Raw genomic sequence first — 25356 nt, forward strand, 5'->3', positions numbered from 1 at the left:
TAACGTCAGGCTGTTGCTGTTTGGTTGGTATTGTGCTGAGAATGAAAAAACGGGGAACCCTATACTTTTTTTATATTTAAATACATATTTTTGTTAAACGCATAGGGTTCCCCGTATTTTCATTCTCAGCACAATACCAACCAAACAGCAACAGCCTGACGTTACCAGGGTGGGCGAGGACCATTGTTACTGGCCCTCCCCAGCCTAAATAGCGCCAGCCTGTTACCGCCTAGGCTCAGGAGCGCCATTTTTGACGCTCCGGGCTTGTTGGTACGGCTCTTCCCGGCACCCCTGTGGCGGTGGGTACCGGGGTAATAATTGGGGGTTAGCACTAGCTGTTTTTGGGGCTAGCACTAACCCCTGGCTTAGTAATGGATTCAGTCAATAAGACCAGCTTCCACTACTAAGCCTGAAAATTCAATAAAAAAAAAAACACAACACATTGGAAAATATTTTTATTTAAAAAAACACTCCCCCACAGCCCTCGTGAACCATTTTATTAAAAGAAAAAAAATAATCCGCCGTAATCCATCCCATCCGCAGTAATCCTCTGCATACACGGATCTGAAACGAGAAGAAAAAAAACACAAAAAATTGGTTATGACATTTTTGGCGCTTTTCGCTGGGGAGAGCACCCATAATGCAATGTGTACCGAAACAGGGAGCCACCAATTGGTGCAAAACTACAACTACCAGCATGCCCAGAAAGCCTTTGGCTGTCTGGGCATGCTGGGAGTTGTAGTTTAGCAACAGCTGGAGTTTCCCCGACTGGGTAGACACTGCCAGAAGGGTCTGTTCACATTATACAAAACGGACAATGTGAACAGAGCTTCAGATTAACTAGCCTTGTTCCCTTCTGTAGCTCCGCCCCGTAATGACGTCATCACTAGGAGGCGGAGCTACACGGACCCGCCCGGTACTCGAGGGAAGTAAGCGGAATTCATCTTCTGTATACACTATATACAGCTATCTATAGATAGCTGTATATAGTGTATACCGCCCAAAGGGTTAACCTACACTGTCCAGCAGTGTAAGTTAACTCTTTCCTTGCTGGGCTTGCGCATAGCGCACAGCTCAGCAAGGGCTTAAGTGAGCCAGCAATGTGTATACTATATACACATTGCAGGCTCTCTAAGTTCTTGCTGGGCAGTAGATATACAATGAATACCTACGGCTCAGCATCAGCTGTTCTCCAGGCTCTGTAGCCCTGAGAACAGCTGATCCCGACATTCACAGGACGATCACAGCGGGTGTCAGGAGGAGTGACATCCGCTGGGATCTGTCCCTTACTGCAGGTACTAATACTCCCAACATGGAGCACACTCTGCTCCATGCTGGGAGCTGTAGTACCTGCATTAATAGACATATCACAGCGAGTGTAACTTCAGACACCCGCTGCGGTCTCTCTATTAATGCAGGTACTACAGCTCCCGAGCAGAGTGTACTCCATGTTGGGAGTAGTAGTACTTGTAGTAAAGGAAAGATCACTGCGGGTATCACTCCTGACACCCGCTGTGATGCTCCTGTATAATGTATGGATGCGGCGGCCGCTCTCCTATGGTCCCCCCCTGCACTGACGTATATATACACATATTCCTATTTCTCACAGAGAGCTGTGATTGGATGGAACCATCTGGCCAATCACAGCTCTGCAGGAAATATGAATATGTGTGTATATATATATATATATATATATATATATATATATATATATACATATATGTGTAGTACTACCTAAAAAATGTAAAACAAAAAGTGAAAAACACGCACACACTACATTTTTATTATTGTCGGCTACATTTTTAGTGCTTTACCCACTCACATAAATTGATCCCTGTTTAAAAATTAATAAACATTTCATAATAAAAAAGATACATTTCGTAAGATACAATTTTTTCCATCACTACTGTATCTTTATCATTTTTTTGTTATTAGAATGAATTCTTTACGTTCGTTTACAGATAACAAATGCATTCGTTATTTACCGCTTGCATTCGGTAAATAACGAATGCATTCGTTATTTTGCTATTCGTATTATCGTGGCTATTCGGGAATGTTCAAAATATGTTTTCGTGCATTCGGATCGGTCCGAATGCCCGAAAATGCTAAAATTCGGTAAATTAGACATTTGTGCCGAACCGAATTGCACATGTCTAACTGGCGTAGAATACCCCTATGTCCACCCCTATGCAATCCCTAATTTAGTCCTCAAATGTCAATGGCGCTCTCTCACTTCAGAGCCCTGTCGATTTCAAGGAAACAGTTAAAGAGTACCTGTCATCATCTAAACTTTCCCTGATCCCCCTTCCCATCTGTCCCTTTCTCTAATTATGCCTATCCCTGTGTTTATTGAGGTTTAAAACGCTGTGGAAATACCTTTTTTCATCCCTCTTCATTAGCTCAGGAGCACTGTCTTTCTGAGGGGTGGAAGGAGGCGGGTCCTGGCAGGCATGATGTCACATGAAGCCTGGCTGGGGCTCTGCTTCTGCCAGTCTTCCTGTATGCTGCTCTCCCTCTGCAGCAGTGTTTCCCAACCAGGGCACCTCCAGCTGTTGCAAAACTACAACTCCCAGCATGCCCAGGCAACTAACAGCTGTCCGGGCATGCTGGGAGTTGTAGTTTTGCAACAGCTGGAGGCACCCTGGTTGGGAAAAACTGCTCTGCAGTGTGCATACAGACTAAGTACAGGGAAGGGACGACAGCCTGTCTCTCTCTCTCCTGTGTCTCTCTGCACTAAAAAGTCAATGCTGAGAACCAGGGGCTGAGGGAGCAATTACAGAGGCAGTGATTAAGATGAATGTCAAGGGGGGGGGGGGGGGGCACAGAGCATGGAGTGCAGTGAGATAATACAATGTATAAGATAACGTGTGGTGAGGGGCAGGGAGAACACAGAGCAGGGGGGAGGGGGAGGTGACTGGCTGTTATATGAGAGGCATGTGCAGGCTTGTAGCTCACAGTACTGAACTTCCGGTGGAAGGACCAGAGCCCTTCAGCATTAGTCCTAAAAGCTGTACACTTACTATGAAAAGCATAGGATGCTGCTTGCAGACCAGGCATAGAAGAGTGACCCCTAGTGGCCAAAAGTATAAAATGAAAAAACTGGTATAAATATTAATATTTTTTAATGAAGATATATTACAATATCTATTAATTAATGATTATGAACAACATATTAAAAGTTTTTGTTGATGACAGGTACTCTTTAAGGGCCATATATGGGGTATTTCCGTACTTGGGAGAAATTGCACTACACATTTTGGGGGGCTTTTTCTCCTTTTACCCATTATGAAAAGGAAAAGTTGGGGTCTACACCAGCCTGTTAGTGTAAAAAAAATAAAAAGTTTTACACTAACATGCTGGTGTTGCCCCATACTTTTTATTTTCACAAGAGGTAAAAGGAATAATTGTAACGCAATTTGTAACGCAATTTCTTCTGAGTACGGAAATACCCCATATGTGGGTACACAACAAGGCTCAGGAGTGAGAGCGTACCACGTACATTTGAGGCCTAAATTGGTGATTTGCACAGGGGTGGCTGACTTTACAGCGGTTCTGACATAAACCCAAAAAAATAAATACCCACATGTGACCCCATTTTGGAAACTACACCCCTCACGGAACGTGACAAGGGGTATAGTGAGCCTTAACACCCCACAGGTGTTTCCCGAATTTTCGTTAAAACTGGATGGGAAAATGAGAAAAAAATAATTTTTTCACTAAAATGCTAGTGTTACCCTAAATTTTTCATTTTCACAAGGGAAAATAGGAAAAAAAAACACAAAAAATTGTAACCCCATTTCTTCTGAGTATATAGATACCATATATGTGGATTTAAAGTGCTCTGCTGGCGAACTACAATGCTCAGAAGAGAAAGCACCATTGGGCTTTTGAAGAGAAAATTTGTCCGGAATTGAAGGCCATGTGTGTTTACAAAGCCCCTATAGTGCCAGAACAAGTGACCCCCCCCCCCCCCACATGTGACCCAATTTTGGAAACTATACCTATCATGTAATGTATTAAGGTGTGCAGTGAGCATTTACACCGCACAGGTGTAATTTTTCATTTGCACAGCCCACTGTTCCAAAGATCTGTCAAACGCCAGTGGGGTGTAAATGATCACTGTACACCTTATTAAATTCTGTGAGGGGTCCTTTTACCCCTTGTCAAAATTCAAAAACTGGGTCTACAAGAATATACGAGTGTAAAAAATTAATATTCCTGTGAAACAACTAAAGGGTTAACACCAGGTCTCAAGTCCTACAGGAACATGTGGGAACTGCACTTTTTCCACAGCAGGAACACCTTTCCCATTAGCAGTAGTCCTTAAGGACCAGCTATTGAGTGCAATTCTTGGATGAGTTCCCTCACTTTTTTCCCCCGGACTTGACCCCTGGTTAATACACTTACTGAATGTCATTTTGAATACTTTGAGGGGTGCAGTTTTTATAATGAGGTCATTTGTGGGTTATTTCTAATAAGAAAGCCCTTCAAATCCACTTCAAACCTGAATTGGTCCCTGAAAAATGTAGATTTTGAAAATTTTGTGAAAAATTGGAAAATTGCTGCTGAACTTTGAAGCCCTCTGATGTCTTCCAAAAGTAAAAACATGTCAACTTTATGATGCAAACATAAAGTAGACATATTGTATTTGTGAATCAAAATATAATTTATTTTGAATGTCTATTTTCCTTACAAGCAGAGAACTTCAAAGTTAGAAAAATGCTAAATTTTAAATTTTTTCATAAAATTTTGGAATTTTTCACCAAGAAATGATGCAAGTATCGACAACATTTTACCACTAACATAAAGTAGAATGTGTCACAAAAAAACAATCTCGGAATCAGAATGAAAGGTAAAAGCATCCCAGAGTTATTAATGCTTAAAGTGACAGTGGACAGATGTGCAAAAAACGCTCTGGTCCTACAGTGAAAATTGGCCTGGTCCTTAAGGGGTTAAAATTTTCTTATGAAGTATATTTGAAAAGCTAATGTACACTGCTCAAAAAAATAAAGGGAACACTTAAACAATACAATGTAACTCCAAGTCAATAACACGTCTCGGAAATCACACTGTCCACTCAGAAAGCAACACTGATTGACAATTTCACATGGTGTTGTGAAAATGGAACAGACAACAGGTGGAAATTATAGGCCATTAGGAAAACACCCCCAATAAAGGAGTGGTTCTGCAGGTGGTGACCACAGACCACTTCTCAGTTCCCATGCTTCCTGGCTGATGTTTTGGTTTTGAATGCTGGTGGTGCTTTCACTCTAGTGGTAGCATGAGACGGAGTTTACAACGCACACTAGTGGCTCAGGTAGTGGAGCAGGACCGCTACCACCACGTTTGTGCAAGGAGGAGGAGCACTGCTAGAGCCTTGCAAAATGACCTCCAGCAGGACACAATGTTCATGTGTCCACTCAAATGGTCAGAAACAGACTCCATGAGGTTGGTATGAGGGCCCGACATCCACAGGTGAGGGTTTTGCTTACCACCCAACACCATGCAGGAAGTTTGGTATTTGCCAGAGAACACCAAGATTGGCAAATTCGCCACTGGCACCCTGTGCTCTTCACAGATGAAAGCAGGTTCACACTGAGCACAACGGAGAACTGCTGCCTGCAACATCCTCCAGCATGACCAGTTTGGAGGTGGGTCAGTAATGGTGTGGGGTGGTATTTCTTTTGGGGGCCGCACAGCCCTCCATGTGCTTGCCAGAGGTAGCCTGACTGCCATTAGGTACCGAGAGGACATACTCAGACGCCTTGGGAGACCATATGCTGGTTCCTCCTAATGCAAGAGAATGCTAGATCTCATGTGGTTAGAGTGTGTCAGCAGTTTCTGCAAGAGGAAGGCATTGATGCTATGGATTGGCTCGCCCATTCCCCAGACCTGAATCCGATTGAGCACATCTGGGACATCATGTCTCACTCCATCCACCAACAGAGTTGCACCACAGACTGTCCAGGAGTTGGGAGGTGCTTTAGTCCAGGTCTGGGAGGAAATTCCTCAGGAGACCGCCACCTCATCAGGAGCATGCCCAGGCATTGTAGGGAGGTTATGCGGCATGTGGAGGCCACACAAACTACTGAGCCTCATTTTGACATGTTTTAAGGACATTAAATCAAAGTTGGATCAGCTTGTAGTGTGGTTTTCCACTTTGATTTTGAGTGCGACTCCTTATCCAACATGGGTTGATAAATTTGATTTCCATTGATAATTTTTGTGCGATTATGTTGTCAGCACATATAAACTATGTAAAGACGAAAGCATTTCATACGATTAGTTCATTCATTCAGATCTAGGATGTGTTATCTTAGTGTTCCCTTTATTTTTTTGAGATGTGTATATTAGAAAGAAAGCACAGCTTAAGCACTCACGCTCAGGGCCAGCTATTATTTCCTCCTGACTGCACATCCTGGCTTGCCGGACACTGCAAACTTGATCCCAGACACAGGAGAGCTGTACGCGGCCGAGAAGTGAAAGTTTGCCGGGCTGTAAAGCAAGATGGCGCCGGCCATGCTGCCACAGCCTCCTCCTACTTCAGCAGCAGCCTGACTGCTCTCACACTGAGGAGCCAGAGCTCACACTTAAGGAAGTCAGTGACACCATCCTTAAGGCTACATAAGCCTGGAAGATTTCCCTGACTGGTAAAATGGATGAGATTTTAAAAGAGGTCTCTATTTCCAAAACCTTAGGGACAGAATGGTTGAGGCGGAATACAGAGTCTCCACACTTAAGGATACTGTGGCCCCTGTACCACTCTGCTTGCTGTCTGCATGAAACTTTGACGCTCTTCTGATATGCGTGCTGTGGACTCAGGACTGTGTGCGAGTTAACTGGCCTGACCTGAGTGGCCCTCTTTGTGTTTTTGAATCTCGGGCACCCCTTTTTCCCCCTTCTCCCCCTAGTTTTTCAGTATTCTGCCTTTCCATGTTGAGTGATTCAAAAAAATGCCTAAGATCTTTGAGACAACCGAAGAGGGGACACTTTCATTTTGCATGTGAAGTGAATTGCTCTTTATGTAAATATGGTTTCATGCAACTACTATTTTCTCAGTTCTCAAATGGCTATGCACTGGCAGGGCCTTGTACACCTATATGAGCACTAAAGAGACAAAAAGATAGAAAGGAGCGCGATCCTAGTGTATTACCATTATGGATGCAGGCATAAGTAGTGACAAAACTGCGCTCACCAGAGTTGGCTATGCTCAGAGCATAACATTTATAGCAGCATATCAGTAGCGGTTCAGCAGCCCTGGAGTACCCGATTATCCAGGGAGGTCAGCAATAAATAGCTGAACTTGTAGTGAGAAAAAATGATAACTCCAATTCAGGCGCTTCACCGAATAAAAGGTTTGCTTTATTCTTAGGATTAGGCATAAAAGATTAAAAAGCACTTTCAACGAGTTTCCAGCTCACACTGAGCTTTTTAATCGAGACGTGCATGTTTACACTTTACTGTAAACTTTGTTTTTCCTTAATACATTTCAGAAATTCTGTTTTCAAATTCTCATTATGGAGTATCGAATGATTTTTTTTTTTTTTTTTACATGGTCTTAATATAAAATAAAAAACTTTCTGAACGCATTGTACATGTAAGATGATTAAAAAAGCTGTTTAAATTTACTTACGTTAGATATCTGCTGAGCTCTTGTTGACTACATCGAGACCAGTGAAAGCGATGAAATGCAGCTTGTACAAGTGGAGCCATAATGCTGCCCATTCTAACTTCATCTCCACACCTATTTCCTTGGCCATCATGCTCCATTCCTAACCTAGAATCAACATTGGACATTATTTGTTACAGATTATTAAATTGTTTGATAAACATGATAAGTCTAAAACAGTAGCCAATAAAGCAAGACATGTGTATTCCATTAGTATGCTGTATAGCTCATACACAGTAGTAGCATTTAAAAGTTGGAAGTAAGTGGAGTGAATTGTTATAGTAAACACTGCTATATGTCATTGCCAAAAGTGGTTGTTTTTTTGGCTCTCTTTGTTACATCTGTGATAATTTATTCCTAATGCTAATTGTTTATTTTTATGCATTTCTTCTGATGCTATTAAATTCTAGAAAATGGGTTTCTCTCTTAATGGGGGCCTGTGGTCAACCTAAGAATCTTAAGATATCACTGTCAATAAATAACTTAGGACATCCTGATTACACACCTTTTTACAGTTTCTTGATACGACCTCCAGTTTCCGAGATATGAGGGTTTTGTATTTCCAGGAAATAAGTCAGATACCGTAAATGTTGGCACCCCTTAAATTTTTCAAGAAAATTAAGTAATTCTCACAGAAAAGGATTGCAGTAACACATGTTTTGCTATACACATTTATTCCCTTTGTGTGTATTGGAACTAAGCAAAAAAAAAAGGGAGGAGAAAAAGCAAATTGGACATAATGTCACACCGATCTCCAAAAATGGGCTGGACAAAATTATTGGTACCTTTTCAAAATTGTGGAAAAATTTGATTTTTTTTTAGCATGCGATGCTCCTTTAACCCCTTAAGGACCAAGCCCATTTTCACCTTAAAGGGGTTCTCCGGTGGAAAACTTTTTTTTTTTTTTTTTAATCAACTGGTACCAGAAAGTTAAACAGATACTTATTAGCTGCTGAATACTACAGAGGAAATTATTTTCTATTTGGAACACAGTGCTCTCTGCTGAATCACGAGCACAGTGCTCTCTGCTGACATATCTGTCCATTTTAGGAACTGTCCAGAGCAGCATATGTTTGCTATGGGGATTTTCTCCTACTCTGGATAGCTCTTAAAATGGACAGGTGATGTCAGCAGAGAGCACTGTGCTTGTGATGTCAGCAGAGAGCTCTGTGTTCCAAAAAGAAAATAATTTATTCTGTAGTATTCAACAGGTAATAAGTACTGGAAGGATTAAGATTTTTTCCATAGGAGTAATTTACAAATTTGAAAAAAAATAAAATAAATAAAAAATAAGTTTTTCACCGGAGTACCCCTTTCACCTTTTGGGGACGCAGGGCATATGCACACGCCTTGCATCCCCCATCCTTAAGAACTCAGGACGCCCTGAGCATTTCCGGTCCCTGCCGCTCACTGGGTGGGGACCGAACCGGGATGCCTGCTGAAATCAGTCAGCAAGCATCACGGCACATCACCGAGGTGGGTCCCGAGGGTCCTCCATATTGACGATCGCCGCAGATTGCCAGTAAATACAAACGTATCCGTGTGACCTGATGACCCGGATAAGGATGGTGATCAGTGGTGTAATATACACCACCAATCACCAATCACCATCCGTACTGTACTGGGAGGTGGCAGTGTTGCCACCCCCCCCCCACCTCCAGTACAGATGTGATTGCGCGGCCATAGTGACGGCACTAATCACTGTGTATGAGGATGGGGGAGTAGAGCAGGAGCATGTTGCTCCGCTCTGATCAGCACCATTTTACATCTGGTGCTGATCAGAGCGGAGCTCCGTCCTGTATCTCCCCCCTCACATCAATATTTAGGGACAGTTTTACAGTTTTAGATTAGGCAGGGAAATAGTTTAGGAGGTAAAAAGATACTTTTTTTTTTCCAGTGCACATCTGTAGGTGTCCGCGGGACCGCAGCACCTTTAGCTGCCTGCCCCGGGCCCTACAGGGTCACTTTGGTTTGCGCCAGTGTTTTTTTTGGGGGGTGCAGACTTTTTTTTTTTTTTGCCAAACGTGTGGCCGTGCCCTCTTACAGTCCACTCGCCGCTGATCAGTCCTGTAGTACTGATCAGTGTTTTTTTTTGTGGTGCAGGTGTTTTTTCGGATTATAGCGGCTTTTCTTTTCATTTTTTTTTGCACAAATAGGCGGTCCGTGCCACCAGTAGCAGGCCTGTGCTGTGTGGACAGACTGTACCTCTGTGTGCGGCCTACCCCACCGCTGTCAGGGACTTATTACTGGTCAGCGTTTATTTGGGGGGTTAAGGCGGGTGCATTTTTTCGGGGTTAAGCTTTTTTTTTATTTAATTTTTCGGGTATTTTGTGTGGGGGTCTGTACGTGCCACTAGCCACTGTTCTGGGCTGAGTGGCCGGAACCCCCACTGACTTCTGCACTCCCTGCCGCCACTAAGCACTAATCAGTGTGCACACCACTGATTAGGTAAACACTTTTTTTTTGGTGCAGGGCTTTTTTTGCGCTAGAAGTGTTTTTTTCCCCCCTTTTCAGTTTATATTTAGGGTAGGTTTAGTTAGGTTAGGGCGGGTTAGGGAGGTAGTCTGGCACCACACCACACACAGCACCAGCACATACACTTATAAAGTTTTTCCCACACACATTAAAGTAGGGAAATGGCCCCCAGGGTGTTTTCAGTGGCGGAGGCATTTACCATACTTGCCTCCGACACTGAAAGCGGCACAGAGGACGAGGAAGACCCTACCTTCCTTATTTCCTCATCCTCCTCATCATCTAGTTCTGATGATGAGCCACCAAGGCCGCGGACACGCTGCCAAGCGAGGCCGCAAACCTCCTCTGCTCCTGACCCTTTGCACCATGAGTTTGGTGTCAGGAATCAAGATTGACATCGTCTGGTTCACTTAAATGACTATTTCAGTTTTTTTTTCAGTGACTACTTTGTCAATGTGACAGTTCGTCACCGCAAACCCGGGCTCCTTTTTAGCTAGGACCTTTTGGGGCCTCGTGCTGCATATGGGCCTAGTTAAAAAGCCAAAGGTCAGGCAATACTGGAGCGGGGACGTCCTCTACCAGACCCCACTCTACAGTATGGCCATGACCCATCCCCGGTTCGAGGCCATTCGGAAATGTTTTCATTATGGGGCATGTCCCCCCCGAACTGATCCAGCGTATGACCGCCTGTATAAAATCAGGCTGGTTATCAATCACTTCGGCGCCAAATTTTGGGAGGCCTATGTCCCTGGAAGGGAAGGTCGCTATTGAGGAGTCTCTCATCAGCTTTAAGGGGAGACTCAGCTTGCGGTAATACATCCCTACCAAGCGATGTATTGAAAAAACTTTGGGAGAGTACCCCAGAGTACACTTGCAAGTTTATGGTGTATGAGGGACGAGATTCCCGTATTGAACCCCCAGAATGTCCCCCCCACTCTGGGTGTTAGCGGGAAAATCGTTTGGGGCCTTTTGCACCCTTTGCTAGATAAAGGTTACCACCTTTACGTGGATTACTTTTATACTAGTATCCCTCTCTTCACATCCCTTGCCGCCGGAACCACGGTCGCTTCACAGTCCGGAAGAATCAAAGAGGCCTTCCTTCCTATCCCCTCCAAATTCCTATCCCCCAGGGTGAGTCCCATGCCTTTTCCCATGAAAACGCCCATCAGTGCCCAGTATTGCCAGCAGTGCCCCTTACCCTGCTGCTGTCCTCCCTGTCTGAAGTCTGCAGCCTGTGTGATCTGACAGGCTGCAGTGAAGATTCTTGTAACTGCAACTGAATATAGTTACATTTTACAGTACAGTACAGTAATAAAAAGTTTCAGTTCCCAGAAGTGTTACAGTGCCCCGTACCCTGCTGCTGATTGATTCATTAATTCATTTGTTCATTCATTCATTAACTGCTGCTGTAACCTGTGAACAGGCTACAGTGAAGAAATTGAAGTCTGTCACTGACCATAACAGTGACAGTGAAGAATAATATAAATTACTGTCAGTGCCCCTGAAGTGACTGTCACCCTTTCATCCCATCACCACCTTCGCCGCTGTCTTTTTTTTTACTTTTAGTGGCACTTTTTGTTTTTCCGTAGTTATAAAAAAAAAGTAAAAAAGAAAAAAATATATAAAATATATATTAGTTATTAGTGACATCTTATAGTACTAGTGGTGCTGTTACAGTTTTTATTTTTATTTTTTTATCTATACTCTCCACACCACGAGCTTAGTTCTAGGGATTTAGGACAGCGGTGACAGTTCACCACTGTTTTGCTGTTCGCAGTGCGGTTACATTTTGGTCGTTTGCTTCCGTAAAAAAAAAAAAAAAAAAAAAGTACAAAAATAATTATAAAAAATAAAAATACAAAAAATATATAGTTTTGCTGTTGTACATACAATATGTCAAGGCATCGCATGTACAGCACTGAGGAGGCATATGCCTTCTTGGCATCTTCCTCTGGTTTAGATAGTGGGAGAAGAGTTACTATATTTGCCCTCTTCTTCCACTGTCTTAGGCCAGGTCCTAGTACCAGTATTGAGCCAGGTCCTAGTGCCCTCTCTGAGTGGGCTCCAGCTTCAAACTTTATGCTCCATTTGCCCGAGTTCGTGGCCACTGCAGGCATCAGTGTTGACACCACTGGGTTAAAAGAAGCAGATTTTTTTCAGCTCTTCTTTTCAGAAGAGTTGCTTAATTTGATGGAAACCAACCGGTATGCTCAGCAATTCATTGCAGCCAATCCACAGGCATATTATGCTAAGCCTTACCGATGGACGCCAACCAATCCACTAGAGCTAAAAAAAAATGTCGCTCTTTTGTTAAACATGGGCATAATTAAAAAGCCCACAAAACTTAAAATTCCATTATACCCCCAGATGAATACCTTAGCAGGTTCCCGCTGTTCTGGCACCATAGGGGCTTCCTAAATCAAACATGCCCCCCAAATAATTCTCTCTCCAAATTTTGCTCCTTCCCTTCTGAGACCTGTAGTTCACCAGCAAAGCATTTTATGTCCTTTTATGGGTTATTTCCCTGCTCAAGGGAAATGGGGCTTCAAATTTTGGGGTGATTTTTCAGCTATAACCCCTTGTAAAAATGCTAAATTTGGGGGAAAACAAGCATTTTAGTGATTTTTTTTTTACATATACAAAAGTCGTGAAACCCCTGTGGGGTATTAAGGTTCACTTTACCCCTTGTTACGTTCTCTGAGGGGTCTAGTTTCCAAAATGGTATGCCATGTGTTTGTTTTTTTTTTTTGCTGTCCTGACACCATAGGGGCTTCCTAAATGTGGCATGCCCCCAGAGCACTTCCAAAAAGCCAAATGTGACTCCTTCTCTTCTGAGACCTATAGTGTGCCAAAAGAGCACTTATGCCCATATGGGGTGTTTTCTGAATCGGGAGAAATTGGGCTTCAAATTTTGGGGGGTATTTTCTGCTATTACCCTTTTTAAAAATGTTAAATTTTTAGCATGTAAAGCATTTTAGGTAAAAGATTTTTTTTTTATATATGCCAAAGTAGTGAAACCCCTGTGGGGTATTAAGGCTCACTTTTCCCCTTGTTACGTTCCCCAAGGGGTCTAGTTTCCAAAATGCGATACCATGTGTTTTTTTTTTTTGCTGTCCTGGCACCATAGGGGCTTCCTAAATGCGGTATGCCCCCAGAGCAAAATTTGCTTCCAAAAAGCCAAAATGTGACTCCTTCTCTTCTGAGAGCTGTAGTGCGCCAGCAGAGCACTTTTCACCCCCATATGGGGCGTTTTCTGAATCGGGAGAAATTGTGCTTCAAATTTTTTTGGGGGGGGGGGTATTTTCTGCTATTACCCTTTTTGGAAAACCAAGCATTTTAGATTAAAAATTTTTTTTTTTTTACATATGCAAAAGTCATGAAACACCTGTGGGGTATTAAGGCTCACTTTATTCCTTGTTACGTTCCTCAAGGGGTCTAGTTTCCAAAAGGGTATGCCATGTGGTTTTTTTTTTTTTTGCTTTTCTGGCACCATAGGGGCTTCCTGAAGGTGACATGCCCCCAAAAACCATTTCAGAAAAATGTTCTCTCCAAAATCCCCTTGTTGCTCCTTCCGTTCTGAGCCCTCTACTGCGCCCGCCGAACACTTTACATAGACATAAGAGGTATGTGCTTACTCAAAAGAAATTGGGCTACAAATACAAGTAAAAATTTTGTTCTTTTACCCCTTGCAAAAATTCAAAAATTAGGTCTAAAAGAACATGCGAGTGTAAAAAATGAAGATTTTGAATTTTCTCCTTCACTTTGCTGCTATTCCTGTGAAACACCTAAAGGGTTAAAACACTGACTGAATGTCGTTTTGAATACTTTGGGGGGGGGGGGGTGCAGTTTTTATAATGGAATCATTTATGGGGTATTTCTAATATGAAGACCCTTCAAATCCACTTCAAAACTGAACTGGTCCCTGAAAAATAGCGAATTTGAAAATTTTGTGAAAAATTGGAAAATTGCTGCTGAACTTTGAAGCCCTCTGATGTCTTCCAAAAGTAAAAACTCATCAATTTTATGATGCAAACATAAAGTAGACATATTGTATATGTGAATAATAAAAACGCAAAATTGAAAAACGCAAAATTTTCAATTTTCAATGTGAATAATAAAAACGCAAAATTGAAAAACGCAAAATTTTAAATTTTTTCATGACATTTTGGGATTTTTCACCAAGAAAGGAATGTTACCACTATGTTAAAGTAGAATATGTCATGAAAAAACTATCTCGGAATCAGAATGATAGATAAAAGCATTCCAGAGTTATTAATGTTTAAATTGACAGTGGTCAGATGTTCAAAAAACGCTCTGGTCCTTAAGGCCAAAATGGGCTTGGTCCTTAAGGGGTGAAACCCCGAGGGGGCGTGGTCTGGCTCCCTGGCTGTATGCACGCGTGAGTGCTGAGCTCCGGGTTTAGCACCGCTATAAAGCGACATTTCTAGCATCCAGCTTCAAGATTTATATACCCTGGGGTGTCGGAGCATTCCTAGCATGCCTACCACGAGAAAGAAGAGACTTGCACAGCAGGCAAAGAAATCGAAATTCTACTTTGTGCGGAGAGAGGAGACCTCCCAAGATGGCGCCGGGCACGGCCTAAGGGAAACCGTGCCGCACTCCTTCACTTGACTCACTTCGCAGCCCTGCAAATAATTCACTACGCAGATCTACTTCTGACCCTACCTTGCTGACAGGGTCAACACGGGAGGAGACACTGGAGGAAGGGGATGCCACCAAATCAGAATCTCCTGAAGCAGTGAACCGAGCGGTGAGTGACACAGAGCGAGGTAACAGGGAGGCCTTGCACTCAGATGCTTCATCCCCCTCTCAGAGCCCGCTCAGACAGAGTGCGATTAGACTCAGCAGATAAATCAAAGCTCTCCTTATCTAGAAATGACAGCTTAACATCTGGAAACACAGGAGAGGCAGCATTATTAGCTCTACCAGTCTACATTGACTTGCAGCACCGATCTATGCTGCTGGACATGCAAACTTTGATTAATTTCATAAGAGCTGACCTAACAGATCTAGGGAACAGAGTGGATCATGTGGAAGGAAAATTTGGGGACTTTGCAAGCTCCCATAACACCTTAATAGACGCTCACAACACAGAGGATGAAGTACTCACTCTGAAAGCAAAAATGGCTGATCTTGAAGACAGAGGCAGGAGAAATAATATTAAGCTACGAGGAGTGCCTGAAAGAGTCCAGCCTCAGGACATACATGCTTATGTGCGTGCATTAATTAAAACCACCCTGCCTGAATGCTCTGATAGCGACCTGGAAATAGATCGTGCACATCGTGTACCGCGACCCAGACACCTGCCGGATACTATTCCTCGTGACATTTTGGCGAGGGTTCATTTCTTCAGAGTGAAAGAAGCTCTCATGACTTTCTCCTGGAAAAATCGGGGCCTCCCTGCCCTGTATCATGGCATACTACTATTTGCAGATCTATCAGCAGTGACTTTACAGCTTCGCTGTATTACAAGTGCTCTGAGACAGGCAAAGATACCATACAAGTGGGGTTTCCCGGGGCGTCTGCTAGTTCACTACAAGAATGAATATCATTAGATCGGTAGAGGAAGGAAAGAAGCTCCTTAACACTTGGAAAATTGCAATTCCGGATCCACCTGCCAAACCTCCATCCAAACTAAGAGAAGAATGGGCTACAGTTCCCTAAAGCTGGACTTACAGGCGGAATTCCGCTATAAGGTGCAGAACTATGTAACGGATTGACGTTTCTCCGGTGTGTGCAGCTATAGGCTGCAGCATGGACAGTTACCCATTTGTTTTTGTTTCATGTGTCTGTTTTTATGTTTGTTTGTTGGTGTATGTCCAGACTATTTATTTGATTGCATTGCTGTGCCTATAGAGGGGCAGGCGTCCTTGCTGGGAGGTGCCAAGTCTCTTATACATGATTTGTTCTATTTTACAATGTATATGATTTTTACTATTATACAATGATACTACAGTTTGCTAGTCTCAATACCAATGGCCTAAATAGTCCTATGCGTAGAGCACATTTGTGGAGGGAGGCGAAAGCGTTAAAATGTGATGTCCTGTGTCTCCAAGAGACACATCTTTTGAAACAGTATGCCGTCAGATTGTCTCACAGAGCATTCCCACATATTTTTCACTCACACTATCATTCTAAAGCAAGAGGGGTGGACATTTTGATTAAAAACACAGTAGCATTCTCTAAAATAGCAGACCATGTTGACCCACTAGGGCGGTTCTATATATTGATATGCTCCCTTAACAATGTTAGATATACAATTGTATCGCTATATGCCCCCAATACAGCACAACTGTCCTTCTTTCGTAGAGTGGCTCGGAGAGTTAGATCAGTGAGACAGGGTCATGTGATTAAGTGTGGAGACTATAACTTGACTGTTGATCCGCAGGTAGATACTACTTCACATGTGATAAGATCCTTCCCATCCTTAGCGACGTCTCTGTGGAAGGAGGAGTATTATGACATATGGCGTATACATCATGGTGGGGAGCGTGATTACACATTCCATTCTGGGGTACACAATGTCTACTCCCATATAGACCTTATACTGATTGACAGATCCCTGTTGTCACTGGCGAAGGAATCTTCCATAGGTTTGATCAAATGGACAGATCATGCAGCTATAACTTTAACAATATCAGAGCAGTATGATTCCACCCAGACGTATATTTGGAGAAGTAATTCCTACCTACTCTCTATACCACAGCACAGGGAAAAGATTAATTCAGATCTGACTGAGTTTTTCCAATATAATGCACCTTTTTCGCCTAACCCCAGTATACTATGGAATGCACACAAGGCTAGCATTAGAGGCTCTTTCATCAAGCAGGGTGCGATACTAAAGAAACAAAAAGAAAAACATATTGCAGACTTGCTGCGTTCCATCCAGGAGACAGAATCTAAAAATAAATCCTCACCCTCCTCTACTTTAGCAGATTCCCTTAGGAACCAAAGGCTGGAACTCAGGGGCCTGCTATTAGAGTCTTATGAACGTGCCTTTCGTAAAACCAAAGCAACTTATTACTCACAGAATAACAAGGCAGGGAAACTACTTGCAGCACGTCTTAAATCGCGGCAACTAAAAAGCAGACTCCCATATATCATTCATCCGCAAACTAACCAAAGGATATAGCAAATGGGTTTCAATATTACTATTCCCACCTCTACAATCTTAGAGATTCTATATCTACCCCGCCAAATTTAGAAGCAGAAACTAATTCCTTCTTGTCATCCTTGGACCTTCCTAAATTAACACAGGCACAATTAAATCTACTTAACTTACTTATTACACTATCTGAAGTAGAAACAACAATAAAATCCCTCCCAAAAGATAAAGCTCCGGGGCCTGACGGGTTTGCCAGTCATTATTATAAACAATTTAGGGTCATCCTTTCGCCATATTTGAGAGATTTTTTTCAAGCAGCGCTAGAAACTGGTACCTTTCCAGCTGAAAATTCCCAAGTGTTAATTATTACCTTACCCAAACCTGGAAGGACCCCTGATGTGCCCCAAAATTTTAGGCCTATCTCATTGCTTAACCAGGACATAAAAATCTACGCAAAAATATTAGCGTCCCGTATAGCTAATATACTTCCTCATCTGGTCCATGTGGACCGAGCGGGATTTGTCCCATCCAGACAAACATATTTCAACACCAGAAGGATGCTGGGAGTACTACACCATGTTTCCGTTAAAGGGACACCCATGTTGACTTTGGCCCTAGACCCGGAGAAGGCGTTCAACCGCCTTCGGTGGTCGTTCGCCTTCTCCGTCCTGCAACATATGGGGTTTGAGGGGTCAATTGTGACGGCCATAGAGTCGCTGTGTCATAATCCTACGGCTAAGACCTTTGTGAATGGGGCATTATCAGATAGTTTTTCCCTAACAAACGCAACTAGACAGGGGTGCCCCCTGTCCCCCCTCATATTTGTGTTGGCCATGGAGCCTTTGGCTCAAGCGATACGAAGGGATGCGCCGATTAGAGGGGTGGAAATAGGGGGAAGGACACATACTATTTCTCTCTATGCAGACAATGTTTTTCTGTCCCTAACAGATCCAGAGAAGTCGTTGGAAGCAGTAATGGAAATAATTTCCAACTATGGTATACTCTCCTACTACCATTTAAACTCATCTAAGACCCAGGCCTTCCCAATTAATGTCCCCACAACAAATTGCCCTTTTTAAATCCACATACCATTTTGACTGGAGAGATAAGGGGATTGATTATCTGGGCACTACATTAGCAGCATCTCCATCCTTAATATACAAACTAAACTATGATTCCCTCTTGGAGGAAGTGCAGAAGGAGTTGGAAGATTTCTCTAAAAGTGAGATTTCATGGACCGGCAGAATAGCCACTTTTAAAATGTTTGTCCTCCCGAAATTTTTGTATTTGTATCGCACCCTGCCTGTTGCTCTGACAGACAAATTCTTCACAGAGGCCCACTCAATTCTTTCTCAGTTTGTCTGGGGTTATAAGAAACCACGAATAGCACGACATATTATGACAAAAACTAGAGACACAGGAGGATTGGCTATGCCAGACCTAAAACTATATTACATAGCGACACTAGTATCTATGCTTAAGGGGTGGGTACAACCTGATAGTGACATACCTTGGATACATCTTGAACAGTCCTTAGCATCACCTTATGTGTTGAAGGACCTACTATACTTATCGTTTTGGAACTTACCTTTACCTAGAGGCCTGGGTCCAACGGTGACAGCAGCACTTGGGTCATGGCATTCATTTCACAAAATATCTGACATGAGTGGTTGGATAGCAAGTGGTATAGTTTCAATAGCAGATATTTTTCTCAACAATACACTATTACCCTTCCAGGACATTTGTACTAAATTCTCCCTACCTGCTACTGACTTCTTTAAATACTTACAAATACGCTATTTATTGCAGGGGATGTCATTGTCGGGTCTCAGGATGGATAGACTTGCCTTCCTATATATAACACGAGCCCACAGGGGCCTTAAGCCGTTCTATAATGCCTTAATATACCATACCTCCTTTGTAAAATCCCACCCGCTTAGAAGCTGGGAGAGGGACCTACAATCCTCATTTACTGCAGAGGAATGGCAGGGAGCCTTTAAAATGTCACGCTTATACTTAAAATGTTCTTCACATGTTGAGTCGGTTATGAAAACGACTTTGAGATGGTATTACACCCCAGATCGTTTGGCCCTTATATACCCATCGATTTCTTATAACTGCTGGAGGGGCTGTGGTTGCAGAGGGTCTCTCCTGCATGTATTGTGGAGGTGTCCTAGCATTCAACAGTACTGGTTGCATTGTAAGAAACTGTTGAGAGAAATATTCCCCTGGCCAACCTTATGGTCTCCCCAATTGGTACTTCTCTTGATAGGGGTGGATAATATTCCTCTAAAAGGAAGGGCATTGACTTGTATAATATGTGCAATTGCTAAAACTGTATTACTTCGAAATTGGAAATTAGCCGAAGTCCCGAACTCAGAAGATTTACTTGCGGCAATTGGACTTACATGTACATATGAGAAAATTATTTATTTTGGGAATGACACTTACCATAAATACCTCTCTAAGTGGCACTACTGGCTGGTATCTCCGTACGGCCAGAAGACACAATCCAACTCTGTAGTGTGATATGACAACACTTACTAATAGGCCAGAAACAACTATATCTATGTACCTATAGAGAATACTATTATAATAATTCACAGCCTTGCAAAAGCTACTTTTCAGTATGATGTTTATCTAATAGTCCATGTCATAATAATGATAAGATAATAAGTGATTATTCACCAATGTTGATTTCACTGTTTTAATGTTATATTATTGTGTACTATTGTTACAGTATCACAACGGTTGGCGGGTATACCTGGCTGGTTTGTACTTTTCTTGAAAAACCCAATAAAAACGAATAAAAAAATAAAAAAAAAATAAAAAGGGGTGAAACCCCTTGCGGGGATAACCCTTACTAGAACCCCCCCGTAAAATGTGATATTTTATTAGATGCCCATATTAAAATTTAAATACATATATACCCTAATGACATACACTTAAAATGATTTGCTATATCAATAGGTCAAGGAGAAAGAGAGAGGGTAGCCTCTCCTATATTCTCTATTAGAACTGACACTTATTTGTAAGTATTATGTGTACTGAATCTGTACACTTGTGTGTCAGACTTTGTATGTATTATTAGTCACTGCCTATCCGCTGGATAAAATCATAAGCTAGCCCCCCCCCCCCCCCCCCCAATGTTACGCTGAACGAGTCAGCTTTGTCAAGGGCTATGGGGCTACGGTATACTATGGTTCTAGGTCTGGTCACAAAACTGGATACAGGTAAAAAGTGAACCGACCGGAGTCCCCGTTTCACAGGAATAGCAGCAAAGTGAAGGAGAAAATTCAAAGTCTCGATTTTTTTACACTAATATGTTCTTGTAGACCCAGTTTTTGAATTTTTACAAGGGGTGAAAGGAGAAAAAGCCCCCCAAAATGTGTAACTTCTGTGAACAAAAAAATGCTCTGTGGGTGCACTAGAGGGCTCAGATGGGAGGGAGGGACAATGGGATTTTGTAGAGTTTTCTGAAATGGTTTTTGGGGGGCATGTCACATTTAGGAAGCCTCTATGGTGCCAGAACAGCAACAAAAAAAAAAAAAAAAATACATGGCATAGTATTTTGGAAACTACACCCATCAAGGAACGGTATGGAAGGTATGGAAATACCCCATGTGTGGACGTCAATGCTCAGAATGGAACATTTGGCTTTTGGAAAGCAAATTTTGCTGAAATGGTTTTTGGGGGGCATGTCACTTTTAGGAAGCCCCTATGGGCCAGAACAGCAAAAAAAAAAAAACACATGGCAATATATTTTGGAAACTACACCCCTCAAGGAACGTAATAAGGGTACAGTGGGCCTTAACACCCCACAGGTGTTTGACAAATTTCCGCTAAAGTTGGACGTGAAAATAAAAAAATTGATTTTTTCACTAAAATGCTGGTGTTACCCCAAATTTTTTTCCACAAGGGGTAATAGGAGAAAAAGCCTCCCAAAATTTGTAACCCCATTTCTTTTGAGTATGTAAATACCCCATATGTGGATGTAAAGTGCTCTTCTGGTGCACTGGTACTTATTCTGATTGGGTGACTGTTACTAGTGGGGTACCACAGGGGTTCGTCTTGGGTCCTGTGCTATTTGATATATTCATTAATGACCTTGCAGAGGGGTTGAATAGTAAAGTAGCAATCTTTGCAGAGGACACTAAACTCTGTAAAGTGGTAAACACTATAGAGGACAGTGCACTGTTACAAATGGATCTGGATAGGTAGGAGGTTTGGGCTCGGAAGTGGCAGATGAGGTTCAACACTGATAAATGTAAGGTAATGCACATGGGGAAGAAAAAAACGGGCTGGGATTATGTATTAAATGGGAGAACACTTGGGACTACTGACATGGAAAAGGACTTAGGAGTCTTAGTTAACAGTAAATTTTGCTGTAGTGACCAGTGTCGGGCAGCTGCTGCCAAGGCTAATAAAATCATGGGGTGCATCAATAGGGGCATAGATGCCCACGACAAGGAAATATTTCTACCGCTGTACAAATCACTAGTCAGACCACACATAGCATACTGTGTACAGTACTGGGCAATGCCAATTTGCTTTTTTTCCTCTCTTTTTTTTTTTAGTTCCAATACACACAAAGGGATAAACATGTGTATAGCAAAACATGTGTTACTGCAATCCTTTTCTGTGAGAATTACAAAATTTTCTTGAAAAAATTCAGGGGTGCTAACATTTACGGCCACGACTGAAGTGAATATTGGGTGATGGTAGAGATTATACAGTCAGGGGATGTGAATATATTACACTAAGGGGCTTGTATGCCTAATACACCCCCCGACTGTATAATCTCACCCATCAGCTGAACGGGTAAGTAGGATTCCAATGATAGCAAACTTGGATAATTTGTGCTTTGTTTTAATGGTTAAAAAAAAAAAACTGAAAATTTGAAAAATAAAAATAAAGTTTGTTCAATGCCATGTTCTGACCCCCATAAGTATTTTTTATTTTTCCACCTATGGAGCTTTGTTATTTTTTTCTGGGTTTATTTTTTGCACCATGAGTTATGATTTTTAGCATACCATTTTTGCGTATGAGACTTTTTGATCACATTTATATTAGGGCCACTAGACACCAGCAAATACCAGCATTTAGGGTTTGTGATCGCTATTGATCACGGCATTAACCCATTTAGATGAAGGAAATCAGAACCACCTCCGAAGTCAGTCATTACCAGCAGATGTCATCTGCTGACAGCAGCGGGCATCTGCAGGTTATCACGTGGACCCATGCCATATTCCCCTCACACGATCCATGACGTACCGGTACATCATGTTTTTTTTTTACCGGTACATCATGGGGTTAAACCCCAATCCTTCAGTTTATCTGATTACATTAGTGTTAACGAAAAAAAAATAATAATAATATGGATTACTTCCTGGTAATCTGCTGTTAAATAAAAATTAACAGGAGGATTCCTCACACTAACCTGAATATACAGTCTTATAGGAAGGATGACCTGGTTTCTAACAATGCTTCTCTTAATCCATTTTGTGTAGACTTTAAGATATGACTCAAAATGTATATATGTTAATTCTAAAAATTTGCCATAAGCAATGGGAACACCATTAAACACCATTAAAACTATTATCATCACCTCCCAGCCATTCCACCCACCCATTCCTGTAGAACTAGTGATGACACGGTTCCTGTCATTGCAACTGAGACACGAGTCAGCTGTTTTCCCTTGAAGTGAACAAGTTTACTAAGAGACCTCAAAAATTTTCTCTGATCAGGTCAAAAAATGTCTGAATTCAGGGACCATTTTTATTGGTTGAACTTCTTCCTTTAGGAGAAAGTCCACTACTTTGTTCTCTTCCCCCTTAACTGAGAGAATAAAGGATGTCCACTTGAAGTATCCTGGACCTGAACTGAGCCGATTTCACCACCATGATATAAGAAGTCATTAGGTGTAAGACTGACATGGCTTCCCAGAACAACTCCACTACTCAGTTCTTTACCAGAAGTTGTTTTATTAATGGTCAGGTAAAAATATGGCGGAGTCCAGTAAAATTCCTAAAAATTTTAACTGCCTGGAGGGAGTAAAGGTGGATTATTTTAGGTTTAAATTCCACCCAGGGATTCTAGGATAGAACAAACTGAATGAAGGTGTAGCTGAAGAAGGATGGTGGACTGGGCAATGACAAGGAAGTCGTCCAAGTAAGGGATTAATAGCATATCTTTTGTCCGTATGAAGGCCGCCATCTACCTTTGTTGAGATCTGGAACACCCAGAAGGGCAGGGCCCTGTACTGGAGATAGACCAATCTGGCCCCTATGAAGACTGCTATCCACAGACATTTTTGGTGTGACTGTGAATAGGGAAGTGGTAGTACGCATCTTCTAGGTCTATCAATACTATGACACAATAGGGTTGATCTGTCGAAGATTAGGGCTTTGTTGAGCAACTTCAGATTAATAATGACCCCGTAAGAGCTCACTAGGGCTGTTGACTCCTGCGCCACCATGATATCCACACAAGTGGGGCAAACGCTTATAAGAGGGATCCAAGGGTCTCCTGCATTCTGCACACTGTTGTGTGTTTTGGAGAGGCCTTATATTGAGTTTTACCCCCTAGTGTGGAGCCCCCATTATATAGAATAATAATTTGGAATTGTCTCAAAATGCAGGTCGCATATTAAGGACTGGGCTGTAGCTGCTGGTATTGGTGGGTTCAAATCCTTTTTCTGTAGGCTCAGACATCCTGGCAGGAATGGTGGTTTTCATGTGAGATGCTACTGCTACTGCCAACAGAACTGGCTCTATGTGGTCTCACAGCCTTTCAGATGCCAATGAAGCCTCAGATGACCAATCTGGCATTCCTGCGCCTTTTTGGATCTGTGACCAGGTCCTTAAAGCGACATGTCCCGGCCAGATGTCGTCAGAGCCAGCGCCTGGGCGCAGGTGGACCGTGTGACCAGAACCTGGAAGATGAGATAGGAGAGTACCCTAGCCCGCACTTTTCTCACAGCAGACCCTCCTGAGGGAGACCTGGAAGACCTTCACCAGGCTTATGGCTGCTCCAAGAGAGGGGACTTATGCCTTCCGGGGAGCCCCACTATCAAGTTGTGTACAGGGGACCGGCAGCTCGGCGGTTAAAGCGTGCCAAATCTTCAGGGAGACCACTCTCCAGGCTCCCTATCCGTAGGACAGGAAACCAAACCTATGATGTTGAGAGGTATGTCCTAATTTTGTATCCTCAGGTTTTCTGTCCTGCAGTAGGATGTCCTCTCCAGGGGTGCTGTCATGTGCGTTAGGGTAAAAAGGTATTACTAAATACCTTTTATTATCTTTTCTTGATTGCTTTGTCTAGGCATAATACAAAGTTTATTCAAGCTAGCCACATTCACTTTTCTACAGACACAATCAATCATAGCACAGAGCAGGAGGACGGGTTGTGTCATACAGAGCAGAGGACTGACCACAGCCATTCACCTGACACTGTCACTAATTGGGGTGGTAGCTTTCATTATAATGGGCTACTGGATGCTACTTATATTTATAATAATATTTCACACTACAATACAATAAGCCAAAATATTTCCTCTTTGTGCATGTAGGAGCGAAGCACACAGCCAGATGACAGAAGGAACAAGGAGCCAATATTTCTTTGAGCTTCATCTGTGTCAGTACTGTGCTCCATTACCGCATAAATTTGGAGGCAGACACATTTTGCAGGAATAGGGCGCTGCACAGACACAGCTATAACATTTAAACAGTACAAAGAGCTTAATAAAATCTGTAAAAATTTAATAAAAACAGCAAAAATTCAAAATGAGAGACAGGTGGCGAAAGAAAGCAAAACTAATCCTAAATATTTTTTTAGATATATAAATGCAGGACCCCTTAATAATGATAATGGGGAGGTTGTCACAGGCGATAAAGAGAAAGAGGAGCTACTGAATGGGTTCTTTAGTTCTGTATATACTAGGGAAGAAGGAGGAGCTGACATTGGACAGGTCAGTGCTGGTAACACATCATGTAATGTACTGAACTGGCTTAATGCAGAGATGGTACAAGGTAAGTTAAGTAATATAAATGTAAGCAAATCTAGAGGGCCAGATGGATTGCACCCAAGA

At 42.4% G+C, this 25356-nt stretch overlaps 1 protein-coding gene across 1 annotated transcript in view; it reads right to left on the reverse strand.

Moving 5' to 3' along the window:
• Positions 1–25356, reverse strand: part of LOC130267183 (A disintegrin and metalloproteinase with thrombospondin motifs 2-like) — a 761535-nt gene that overhangs the window by 327402 nt on the left and 408777 nt on the right. The window contains 1 exon segment of the mRNA XM_056516542.1: positions 7634–7777. Coding sequence (XP_056372517.1) covers positions 7634–7777 — 144 coding nt within the window.

This window comes from Hyla sarda, chromosome 4 (assembly GCF_029499605.1).
Source record: "Hyla sarda isolate aHylSar1 chromosome 4, aHylSar1.hap1, whole genome shotgun sequence".
Taxonomy (NCBI): domain Eukaryota; kingdom Metazoa; phylum Chordata; class Amphibia; order Anura; family Hylidae; genus Hyla; species Hyla sarda.